At 40.7% G+C, this 12,887-nt stretch overlaps 1 protein-coding gene across 1 annotated transcript in view; it reads right to left on the bottom strand.

Moving 5' to 3' along the window:
* TTN (titin) overlaps positions 1 to 12,887 on the bottom strand; it is a 308,951-nt gene that overhangs the window by 220,541 nt on the left and 75,523 nt on the right. The window contains 23 exon segments of the mRNA XM_030580102.1: positions 335 to 622; positions 748 to 1,035; positions 1,152 to 1,430; positions 1,535 to 1,813; positions 1,958 to 2,236; positions 2,418 to 2,705; positions 2,809 to 3,087; positions 3,248 to 3,529; positions 3,636 to 3,914; positions 4,924 to 5,205; positions 6,215 to 6,502; positions 6,648 to 6,935; positions 7,060 to 7,338; positions 7,442 to 7,720; positions 7,815 to 8,093; positions 8,302 to 8,589; positions 8,690 to 8,968; positions 9,747 to 10,028; positions 10,140 to 10,418; positions 11,051 to 11,332; positions 11,589 to 11,867; positions 12,123 to 12,410; positions 12,534 to 12,812. Coding sequence (XP_030435962.1) covers positions 335 to 622; positions 748 to 1,035; positions 1,152 to 1,430; positions 1,535 to 1,813; positions 1,958 to 2,236; positions 2,418 to 2,705; positions 2,809 to 3,087; positions 3,248 to 3,529; positions 3,636 to 3,914; positions 4,924 to 5,205; positions 6,215 to 6,502; positions 6,648 to 6,935; positions 7,060 to 7,338; positions 7,442 to 7,720; positions 7,815 to 8,093; positions 8,302 to 8,589; positions 8,690 to 8,968; positions 9,747 to 10,028; positions 10,140 to 10,418; positions 11,051 to 11,332; positions 11,589 to 11,867; positions 12,123 to 12,410; positions 12,534 to 12,812 — 6,492 coding nt within the window.

Here is a 12,887-nt window from a genome sequence, read left to right as displayed (position 1 = left end):
AAATATTCATACTGAGACGCTTAGTGTGGGAGAGGAGAATTTGCCTTTAGGAGGCTAAAGTGTTTTGCTCAGCAATTGCGTCAACGATCAAGGTGCATTATGATTCAATCCTAAAATAACCAACAAGGTGAAAATTACTGCTGTCAAAATCCTGGCCAATGTGATTGTTCTACCTCACCACAATGGGAAAACAAAGGGTCTCGTTTTAAACTGATTGAACGCTTTCGGTTTTGCACCGTTTCAAGATAAAGGAAGAAGCTCGGCATTGTTTTGTGTTTCTTAACAAGGTAAAACGCTTGGCAAGAAGACGAGAAAGCATTGCGTTCTTAAATACCTTTCACGCTTAGCTGAGCAGCGCAAGAATCCTTTCCAGCATTGTTGCTCGCAGAACAAGTGTATAGCCCGGAGTCTCCTTTGCCTACTTTTAGAACTGTCAAGCTGGCTGTGTTTTCCACCAGGGTGATCTTGTAGTTGCCCCCAGGACGGATATCTCTGGTATCTTTTGCCCAAGTGACTTTTAGTGGCGCCGATCCGGTGACGTGGCATTTAAAGGAACCACTTGCTCCAAGAGCCACCTCAATGGGTTCTGGTTTCACATCAAAGACAGGAGGTCTCAGATGTTCTAAAAATGGAAAGAAACAACAAAACTTTCACAGTTGCTGCTTCACCATTTAGCATTCCACAAAAACGCAGTGCCTTCTGTTTGTTTAAAGCCAATGGCCAGGACAAGATTTAGCAGCTACCAACCTGTGAGAAGGAGCTTGGCACTGGAAGAAGCAGTCCCAAGAGCATTGTGAGCTGAGCATGAGTATTGGCCACAGTGAGCCATGTCGGTCTGCAAGATCTGAAGAGTTGCTACGTTATTTAAGAATGTTGTTTGCATGTTATCATCATCGTGTAATAGCACCCCATCCTTATGCCATGAGATCTGAAGAGGTTCTGAGCCATTTATGCGACAATCAAAGGTAACGGGGGAACCAACAGTCTCCTGAATGTCTTTTAGTTTTCTTGCAAAGGTCGGTGGAAACTTACGGTCTGCAAGAAAATAAGTAGGAAATAAGGCATCCTGCCAACCTGCAGATAATTTGCATTTACAATAAGCCTGTTACTATAAAGAGTCATTACTGGAATATTTGAAATGAAACGATCACCTTTAACAGTGAGCAGAGCCGTGGAAGAAGCAAAGCCAACACTGTTTTCTGCTTTGCAGATGTATTCTCCAAGGTCACTGCTCTCCACCTGGTTGAAAACTAGCGCGGCCACATTATTTTTGAAGTACATTTTATAAGCAGGGGTCGATCTTAATTTTGTATCTTCTTTGTACCAGGAGACTTTGATTTCCGGCGTCCCAGCAATTTGGCACTGAAAAGATGCGGACTCCCCGACTGTCACCTCTACACGTTCCAATTGTGTCACAAAATAAGGCGGTTCTAAAGCACAAATGATCGCAATCAGCGTCACAGAAAAAAGAGCAAATCTTATACTGACCATTATTAATACAAGAGTGGTTAAGGAATCTGAGATAGCAACACACCTAGGATTGATATTTGGCCTTGGCAAATATCTGCTCCGGCATCATTGGCAACCTCGCAAGTGTATTCCCCTTCATCATCTTTTGTACTGATAGGAATTTCCAGTATGCCAGATTTTTCGGTAGTTGTTATACTACATCTCGGGGACTGTGTTATGTGGAAGCCATTCTTCTTCCATGTTACTGAAATAGGAGGAGTTCCTTTGTATGTGCTTTCCAGAAGGATGGATTTCCCTTGCTCTACACTGGAATCACTTAATTTCTTCACAAATGTTGCTGGCTCTATAGTAACAAAATGGAAGGCAAAAAGTCAAATAGAAGAGGAGGGGGAGAAGACCAAGATATTCACAAAGCTTTGCGGGAGCGTGCACACACATTAATAAATAATAAATAAGAATAAGAACAATAGCAGCAATCGAGACAAACCTTTTACAAAAAGATGAGTGGTACAAGACACACTGCCAGCATCATTAGTGACTCGACAGGTGTAATCTCCACTGTGGAGTGGTTCTACTTCATACAATTCCAGTTCTGCAACTGTATCCTCCAAAGAAATGTTGCAGGTACTATCTGACACAAGTTCCCTGATGCCTCTAAACCAGTTAACTTTGAACGGAGCCGTTCCTCTTATGAGACTCGTGAATGTTACACTCATCCCAGGGAGAACTTCCACGGGATCGGGTGTCTTCGCAAATGAGGGTGGTTCTAGACATACATAAAGAAGTTAAGACACATACACAAATTAGTGTGATCGTTATATTTGAAGATGAAATCCAAATCAGAGTTTGGCTGAAGATTTGTAGGCACTCTGAAAATTGCCAAGGAAGAAATAGCAGCAAATCGAGGAAGCATTTTGCCTAAGACACCTTGGCCCTCTTTTACTGACCTTGCACAATCAAAAAGGCACTGCATTCATCAGATCCAGCAGCATTTGTGGCGGCACAGGTGTAAGGTCCGGTATCTGATGAGTCCAGTGCATTCAGTTTCAAACCACACATGTTGTCTGAAAATGAGACTTCATATTTGTCTCCACTAACAATCTCATTTCCATCTTGGAACCAGGCAACTGAAATGGGTGGTGATCCAGAAACTTTGCACTCCAGCAGTGCTGAAGAACCCAATACCCCGCATGTTTCCTTTAACTTCCTTGTGAAAAAAGGAGGGACAATGCGATCTGCATAGAAAAAGGAGACAAAACTACGTTTAAAAAAATAAAAAGGGAAAGATCTGTTAAAAGAAAAGACAACATTAAATGACAAAGGCAGTAGCCAGCTAACCTGAAACATCAACCGAGGATGTACAGCTACTTTCACCAACTTCGTTTTGCACTTCAAATGTATACAGTCCCCTGTCTCCGGCCTCCGCAGAGAGAACTTTCAGCGTAGCTACTTTGTTGAAAAAGGTGATTTGATATTTGCGGCCACTCTGTAATTCTCTTCCATCCTTAAACCACTTTGTAATAAGTTCTGGTGTTCCACTCACTGTGCACTCTAATGTAAAAGAATTCCCGGCCGTAACTGACATCGGTTCTGGCTTCTCTAAAATGACTGCTGGTTCTGAAAGAAGAAAAACCGTCTAATCGGTAAAATCTTATTGTAAAGCCGAAAATTCATAACGAAATAGCACATTATCGAAAGCTGCTTTTGTGCCTCGGAAGGATGATTACACGGAGCACACGATTTTATTTTTTATTGTGAGCTAGAAGCATTTACCAACCTAATACTTGTAAAAATGCCGAGCACTCCCTCATCCCCGCGTCATTTTTGATCTGGCAGATGTACTTTCCAACATCGGCTCCCTCTGCGGTTGCGAGCTCGAGAGTAGCAATATTATCCATAAAGGAAATCTGGACATTTTCGCTTTCTCTGATGATTTCGCCTTTATCCTTAAGCCACAGAACCGAAATAGGTTGAGAGCCTTCCACCACAGCCTGCAGAGCGGTCGGTTCCCCCACAAAGGCTACAGTGTCACTTAACTTCTGAACAAATCTCGGAGGTTCTAATGATGGGAAGAGTCATTGTAAAAATGTCAGTCAGCTTTAGAGAAATAGCCATAATGCCAAGAAAAGAAAACGTGAATGCTGCGTCTGCTCCTTTATACAAACCTTTGAATTTCACAGCACAAACACAAGTGTCACTTCCCACTTCATTCATGGCTTTGCATTGGTACTCCCCAGTGTCTGAAGCTTCAAGGTTAAGAATGTGAACGCTGGCTGTGAAGTCTTTAGATGTAACTTTGAACTTCTTACTGCTTCTGACTTGCCTCCTGTCTTTGAACCAGGCTACTTCAAATGGTGGGGTTCCCGAAATTTCACACTGAATGACAACATCCGAACCTTTAAGTGTGTCTACCGGAGTAGGTTTCTTGCTAAAAACGGGAGGTTCTATAAACAAGAATAACATCAGAGTCTATAAATGTGTTTGGATAGGTTTCTCGTTAACAACAGGGGCCAAGATACTCAGAAATAGAAGCCTAAAAAGCTATGCTCGTAAAGTCATATTTAGATTTCCAAATGTGACCTGGTTTTCGAAAGCACTGAGCAGCTAACAGTTCACACTGAGGTCATACTTATTTCTACATCTATAAATTCCTAGTATAGAAATTTGATATCTCTGTAAATACTTTGAATTCAGAAATCCTATTCAGTTTCCCAAACAGAGGATGTTAATAAGGATGGGCTTCTCTTGGCTTGACCTTCAAGACACTTCACTTTAGCCCGCCCTACAATCGGATCTATTAACTTTGTCCACTGCAACTTCCTCTCTTCTAAAATTTCTAGGCTGTACTGCCAGTCCGCCTCTCCCAGCCATGCCTACGTTCTTTCCCATGCTGCCCTTGTGCATGACCCAGCTCCCCAAAATTGATAAATCCGCTACCTGTGAATGCCTTCTCACATTCCCCTTCTGCAACGATATGCACAGAGCTCTGACCTCTGATAGAGAGTGGTAGAGAGCTGGCTACAAGGAATACCCAACTACCTGACACCAAAACAAAGTGGTGGTCCTACTCCTGTTTCTTTCTCCTCCCTTGTCCTAGCATCGATTCACCTGTTGCATCTTGTCATTAGCCAAGGATCGAAGGTCTTTATGGAAGGGACTGCCTCCTTACTGCGTGTTCATACAGCGCTTTGCACTATGGGTCCCCGACTGGGTTCTCTAAATACCGCAGCTACAAATGCCACTAATGTGTGAGAGACACAGTCATTTGGGTTAGGATGGGATCTTGCTCCAAGTGTTTTGCTATTTACGTCGATGGAAGCAGGATGGCGCAATCTTTTGAAGCAGCTCTTTAGATTGATTTGGCTATTTTAAGAGTGCGCAGTCGCTTAGATAAAGACACTGCGTAAGAATGGAAGGAAATAAGAAAATAAACGTGACATTAAGGCTTCTGACCTTTTACTGTGACAACAGTGCTGCAGCTTGCAGTACCAGCAGAATTGTGGGCTTCACAAATGTAATCTCCACTGTCTTCAATGTTAGCATCAGTAACGGTGAGGACTGCCACAGAGTCACTGAATAAGAGCCTGTATTTTTCACTAGCATGGATCTCAGTGTCGTTCCTGTACCACACAACTTTGATTTCGGGGGAGCCACTTATTTTACATTCAAGTTGAACTGAATCTCCCTGTTTCACGAATCTTGACGCTTCTAGTTTCTTAACAAACTTTGGCGCTTCTATAAAGGAAATAAATAAATATAAATAAACAACAACATTCAACATTCAATTTTTCTTATTTGTCAAAATGATTGTGCAGAATAAGCGCCCTCGAGAGGATAAGAATTTTGTAACTTGATAGAATACCACAGGGACAAAAGTAAATTAGGCTTGCCTTTGAATTACGATTAGAAGAGAGAAGAAGATGAAAACAATATCTGAAGCTAAATTATGTTCCTAGCTACACAGGTGGAAATGCAGAAACACTCCACTGAGCCCAAAGGAGTTGCTCCAAAGCATGAACGACATCTATGGTGAAAATTCAGGCCCCAATGAAGTCAATGGGAATTTTGTCATTGGCTTCATCGGGGCCAAAATTTTTGTACATATAAGCGGGCAGGTTCTCCCTCTGTATACACATCTACACAATTTTAAACCTAAAAAAAATTCCAGGCAGGTTTTGGGGTGAAGACCATGGATGGTTCATACTCCAGTGTAGTTCACCCATCCATAAAAGGTAAGTGAAATATGCATTAAAGCTGAAGGCTTAATTGACGACCGTTTACTACCCTAAAATATAGCATAAAAATACACTACCTTTTTTCCAATTTCTAAGTGTTATCAGTTTGCTATTTTATCTACAAAAATCTTCCAAACCTCTCTACACAAAAGTGTCACCATATTCTAGCTTAAAACTTAAATCAATACTCAAAGAAGTCCATCAAACTTAGAAAAAGACATGGAAGATAATAGGTAAAACTACATAAAACATGTATAATGCCAAGAGGAATTAAGGGAGCAATTAACGCGTTTGCATATACAGTACAGAAAATTTACGCTCTCAGACATTACAGCTTGAAAAACAAGATGAAGACTTAAAATCTATGATTGCCACAGTTTAACGTTTGTAGTTTGAAAAGGTCATCTCAGTTTACCTCCAACATTTGAAGACACCGAGGGCATAAAAATAAAAAACCCTACTTTTCTCCCAAGAAAACCACACTAATAAGGCCTACTTAATACCAGTACCTTTAACATTAAGTTGGGCCGAGCAAAAGTTTTTTCCAACTTCGTTGCTAGCTTGGCAGGTATACTGGCCAGAGTCTCCTTTGCCTGCTCTCAGAATTCTCAGGTGAGCTGTGTTTGCTATAAAGGTAATATTATAGTTTCCTCCAGTTCGGATCTCTCTGCCATCTTTTGCCCAGGTGACATGTATTGGTTGGGCTCCAGTAACATGACATTCAAAATCAGCACTTTCTCCAGTAGGAACTTCCATGGATGCAGGTATTATATCAAAGAAGGGAGGTTGCTTGGGTTCTAGAAATTAAAAGTAACAGCAGAATACTGATTGCTTTTTATTCTCATTGAAAGAGTCATCAAACATCGTGGAGAGCAGTTCACGTATACAGAACAAAACATTAGACCGTGCTTTCAATATAAAAAGATTCAAGAGCAAACGAACCTGAGACTGTGAGCCTAGCGCTAGAGGTAGCAGTTCCAACAGCGTTGGTAGCTGTGCAAGAGTATTGTGCAGTGTGACTCATCTCAGTTTGAGACAGCTGGAGAATCGCTACATTATCTACGAATGAGGTTTGCACATTATGGTCATCTCTTAAAGGTACACCATTTTTATACCAAGTCACTCTAATAGGTTCTGAGCCATTTAGACGACAGGTAAATTTAACTGGTAAGCCAACAGTTTGTTCAATGTCCTTTAATTTCCTTGCAAATGAAGGCGGAAGTTTGCGCGCTGTAAAAAAAAAAACCAACCAAGTATGTAATAAATGTTTTGTGTGGAATTTTTCTATACTGAAAGTTTTGCAAGAAAGAGCTAAAAAGAGTAGCTTTGAACAAGCAAACATAATAATCATCACCTTGCACTGTTAAGAGAGCCTTTGTAGTTGCAGTTCCTACACTGTTTTCTGCTTTGCAGATATATTCTCCGCTGTCATTGTTATCCACTTTGTTAAAAACTAGAGTAGCAACATTGTCTCTAAAGAACATTTTATACTCAGGACTAGATCTTAGTTTTGTATCTCCTTTGTACCAAGACACTGTAATTTCTGGTGTTCCAGCAACTTGGCAATGTAAAGTTGTATAATCTCCAACTGACACTTCCAGAGGTCCCAAGTGTGTAACAAAATAAGGAGGTTCTAAAAAAAACCAAATAGTCAGAATGAGTAAGGAATATTTATACATTAGGAGCAACGCTCTGATAAGAATGATGAAGAAAAATTAAACAACATGGTAACACACCTAATGTAGACACTAGTGCTTCACAAACATCCCCTCCCGCCTCGTTCTCAACATGGCAAGTGTATTCTCCTTCATCATCTTTTGTACTATTGAGAATTTCCAGAATGCAAGATTTTTCCGTTGTGATGATGCTGCATTTTTCAGACTGAGTTATAGTTTTGCCATTCTTCTTCCATACAACCGAGATTGGGAGGCTACCAGTGTATGTGCTTTCCAGAACTATGGATTTTCCTGGCTCAACACAGTGATCACTCAATTTCTTCACAAACACCGCTGGTTCTAATGAGCAATAAGAAGTCGAAGATATTGAGTGCAACTGTACGGAGATGTATATATTTTACAGAAAAAAAGAGAAATTTCAATCTGTACAAACCTTTTACAGAAAGATGTGCAGTACAGGATGCTTTTCCAGCATCATTAGTCACTAGGCAAGTATAATCTCCGCTCTGAAGCGGACCAACATCAAACAACTCCAGTTCTGCAACCGAATCCTCCACATAGACGTTACATTTCTCCCCTGGCACCAGTTCATTGACCCCTCTAAACCAGTTCACCTTGAATGGAGGGGTTCCTTTGATAACGCTTGTGAAAGTTACACTTGTGCCTGGTAAAACATCTGAAGGTTCGGGCTTCTTCACAAACGAGGGTGGTTCTAAACAATTTTTTTTTAAAAGTAAAGTCAATATCAATGTCAATATCAATATCATGTACAATTTGAAGATGAAGAGCAAAACATTTTATGTTCGAATGAATAGTTACCCCCAAATATGCCCAGAAAATAAGAGACACTTCCAAGAAAGACAGACTGTTATATAGAAGAGGATTTACGGCAAAGAGCTGATTGGCCGTCAGATACTGACCTTGTACGTTTAATACAGCTCTGCATTCGTCAGACCCGGCTACATTAGTAGCTTTACAGGTGTAACTTCCCGTGTCTGATGAGGTCAGTGAATTCAGTTGCAAAACACAGAGGTTATCTGAAAACGTGGTTTGATGTTTTACTCCACTAATTATCTTTTTTCCATCTTGAAACCAAGCGATTGAAATAGGTGGCGACCCAGATACTTTACACTCCAGAAGCGCCGAAGAACCCAGCACACCATTTGTTTCTTTTAATTTTCTTGTGAAAGAAGGCGGAATGATTCGATCTGTGTAAGAAAACGTAACAAATCCACAACGGTTTAAAAGGCAGGAACATTTCCCAAAGAAAAGCTTGGAGAAACGCGGAAGAAAAACTATCGAACCAACCTAAAACATCAACTGAGGCCGTGCAGCTGCTCTTTCCAACGTCGTTCTGCACGGCAAAGGTGTACAATCCGCTGTCTCCCTTTTCCGACTCGAGAATTTTAAGCGTAGATACTTTGTTGTGGAAGGAAATTTTGTACTTGTGGCTGCTTGTCAGTTCTTTCCCATCCTTAAACCAGCCAACTGAAAGTTCGGGTGTGCCCGCCACTTTGCACTCTAAAGTGCAAACATCTCCCACCGTCACTCTCATTGGTTCTGCCTTCTCTACAATGATTGCCGGCTCTGGAAGGAGATGTGAGCAAAGTCATTGTAATCAACTCATCTTACTCGCTAGCTTTCAATACTTTGTACCACGCATTAATACAAATAACTGTTTTGACTGTATTTAATACAAACTGCATTGCAATCTGTCGAGTCAGGGGAGTTTATGAAACTTCCTTTTGCCCACCGTTTGTCTGTTTATCTTATACTGTAAGTAGTTTGGGGCCAAGGACTATTTCTTACTATGTATTTGTGCAGCGCCCAGCACAATGAGGATCTTAGTTGGGGACTTTAGGCTCTGTCCTAATATAAATAAAATAAATAAATAAATACAGAGGAAAAGAATAGTATGGACTCCACATCTGACCATGTGTGTAAGACAAAGAGGTGACATTTTCTCCACTCGGTTTCATCAGGCTCTTTCTCTCGGACCTCGACTGAGCAGAGGATAAAAGTTATGAATGGTGCCAAATTATGAAGTGGTTTCCTGACCAATAATAGTTGGGGAGAAAGAGGCGGTCAGTTTCATTTCAGTTTTAAAATCACACTCAAAATGGTGTGTTGACCCCATGTGTGACCTAGCCTCCTGAACTTTATAAAGATGGGTAGGGAATGCATAACTTGGTGCTTACTTTACCTGATCATTCCCTCTGAAGCGTTTGGCATTGGCCATTGTCTGGAGACAGGATACTGGGCTAGATGGACCTTTGGTCTGACCCAGTATGGCCATTCTTATGGTCTTTTGGATGCAGGTATTCCCCCAATCCTCCCGCGCCCCACCGTCACCTTTGTTACCAACCTAGAACTGTTAAGGTAGCCATACACTCCCGGATTCCAGCATCATTGCTGATCTGACAGATATACTTTCCCGCGCTGCCTGGTTCTGTATTTGCCAGCTGTAGAGTTGCAACGTTGTCCACAAATGCAATCCTAGTGTTTTCACTTTCTCTAACGACATCTTCCTTGTCTTTAAGCCACTGGACAGAAATTGGCTGAGAGCCTTCCACTGTTGCTTGTAATTCTACTGGTTCACCAACCACAACTGAGATACTGTTTATTTTCGTCACGAATTTTGGTGGTTCTGAACAAGAAACATGTGATTGTAGTAAAGATCCCCAGCATTCGCGTAAGAAACTATCAATAAGCGTCTTCTGTGCGGGACCTGACACAGATTCTGTGCAAATAAACTCACCTTTCAGTAGTACTGCGCAAATGCAAGAGTCACTCCCGACCTCGTTCTGTGCTTTGCATTGGTATTCGCCAATGTCTGAGGCGTCGACATTAAGAATGTGAATACTCGCATGGTAATTTTTGGATGTAACCTTGTACTTTTTACTGCTGCGGATTTGTCTCTTATCTTTATACCACATGACTTCGAATGGGGGCGTTCCAGAAATTTCACATTCAAGACTCACATCAGTACCTTTGAGCATGTCTACCGGGGAAGGCTTCCTGCTGAAAACAGGAGGTTCTACAAAAAGAAAAGCAGTTGCATTGTTATAACGTTATTTGGCTATACGTAACGAACGTTAAAAGGAGTCTTACAAAGTTACCACAGTAGCAGTAAGATTATGTTTTATGGGGAAAATCCGTGGAATGGATTTGTATTCTCCGGATTATCTGGGCATATACTGTAATGAGCTCTGTCTATTTTGGAGGCTGACAAGCAGACAGATACGTGCTTTTGTAGCAACTCTTTTAGCGAATGTATACAAAGAAAACAACAGTGTTACAGAATAGGAGCTACTCCCATATGGCTGAACGCAGTAATACCCAATACCGTTGTGTACAATTAAAATTAATTAGGTTCCTGTTTCTGATTCTGAAAATTTCAGCGCCATGAGGCAGCCAATTTTAGGATTCTGTCATGGCGCAACTGAAGGAGTAATTTCGGAATAGCCTCCACATCCGTGAAGGACGGAGTAAGGGTAACATCAAGTCTTGCCCATGCCCCGATCAAATATAGTAGAACGTGGCGAAAACTGGAAAGGAAGAAAAAAGCCTCCCCAGAAAGAGAAATAAGCAACGTTCACTTGGGAATGTCTGAGTGGAGAATCACCGAAAATTAAGTACGAACTAATATGGGGAAGAATGATTTCTAACCTTTCACTATAACTTTAGTACTGCAGCTCGCCCTGCCAGCAGGATTGTGAGCTTCACATATGTAATCCCCACTGTCTTCAGTACTGAGATCGTTCATTTCAATCACTGCCACAGAATCACTGAAAGACATCCTGAATTTTTCACTGGCAATGATCTCATTGTCATTTCTGTACCATACCACTCGAATTTCCGGAGATCCACTTATTTTGCATTCAAATCGTGCGGAGTCCCCGCGTTTTACTACTTTTGATGCTTCTAGCTTCTTAACAAACTTTGGAGGTTCTATGAAACCAAAAAAAAAAAAGTGGAATAAATAGGGGAGAAAAAAGAGTGATTTCAGAATTAATATTAAAAATAAAGAGAGAGAGAGAGAGAGAAAAGAATAAAAGAAATAAATCCGATACTAAACCTGAGTTAAGAGTTTCTAAATTCAAGAATGCACAAAAAGAATTAGCTTGGAACTATTTATAAGAACGATACAGGGCTCGACAAAAGACAGACAAGATGAGAGCAACACAAAACAAGTAAATGTGCACACCTGTTACCAGCAAGGTTGCAGTACAAGAATCGCTACCAACGTCATTGGAAACTTGGCAAGTGTAGTGTCCACTCTTTGAAACATCCACCGAATAGAGAGTTAAGAAACCTGTTGACCCTTCTATCCCAATAAAACAATTAGCTCCAGATACGAGTTCCAAATCTTCTTTAAACCACTTTATTGCAAACGGAGGCGTTCCTTTCAACACAGTCTTAAACTCCACCATAGAATTAGGGACGGCTTGTTGGTTTTCAGGTTTTACTAGGAAGCTTGCTGGCTCTACAGTTTTCAAGGGAAATAAATGTTTGTTTAAATCCTCGGCAGAAGGAATGTTTGAAAACCAAACCAAGTGAACAATCAAGAACACTAAGAATTCTAAGTACTCCTTAAAGAAAATGAAGCATCACATAAAGATAAAAAATTATACGGTAACTTTTCGCAATATTATTCAAAGATGTAAGATAGCAATTATTTTTAAAAGGTGTATTTATCAATATCTACTATATTTAAGAGAAGACGTAAAGAGTTCCAAACCTTTCACTGTTAAGACGGCGCTGCAAGAGTCACTCCCAGCAATATTAGTCACGCTACACGTGTAATTTGCAGTATCTGCCAACTCTAGTTTAGAAACCTCCATTGATACGGTATTCTCATGGCATAGGCTCCTGTATTTTGCACTATCATGTATTTCTTTTCCATCCTTATACCATTTAGCAGTAATGGGGAGTGAGCCAGAAACCTTACACTCCATATGAATAGACGATCCCAGAACTTGATCTATTTTCGTTAACTTTTTGGTAAATGATGGAGGGATTGTTTGATCTGCCCAAGAAAATGGCAAAAACAACAGTTAACGTCCTGCACCTCAAATTACCTTCCGGTATTTGCGAAGCTATTATATTTTTTCCACATAGAAAGGAAAATGCAATGGAGCAAAATACAAACCTAAAACTGTCAAAACAGCTTCACAGGTGCTGCTTCCAAAATCATTTTCAACCTTAAAAGCGTATGTACCACTGTCCTCCTTCATTACCGATTCAATCCTGAAACTGGCCACGTTACTGTCATAGCTCATGGTATAATATCTACTGGGCAGAAGCTGTTTGCCATCTTTATACCATTTCAGTCTGAGTTCTGGTGTTCCAGCCACAGTACACTCCAAGGTCACTGGGTCTTTTTCAGTGACTTTAACTGATTTAGTCTTTTCTATGATCTGAGCGGGTTCTGCAGTAAGAATTAAAGTGTAGATTCGTTATAGTTCTATCTACTGGTGAGTACATGTCTTTTAAATTACTTCTA

This window comes from Gopherus evgoodei, chromosome 11, assembly GCF_007399415.2.
Source record: "Gopherus evgoodei ecotype Sinaloan lineage chromosome 11, rGopEvg1_v1.p, whole genome shotgun sequence".
NCBI lineage: Eukaryota > Metazoa > Chordata > Testudines > Testudinidae > Gopherus > Gopherus evgoodei.
The sequence above is the reverse complement of the archived record's forward strand: the minus strand, read 5'-3'. Positions and strand labels throughout refer to the sequence as shown.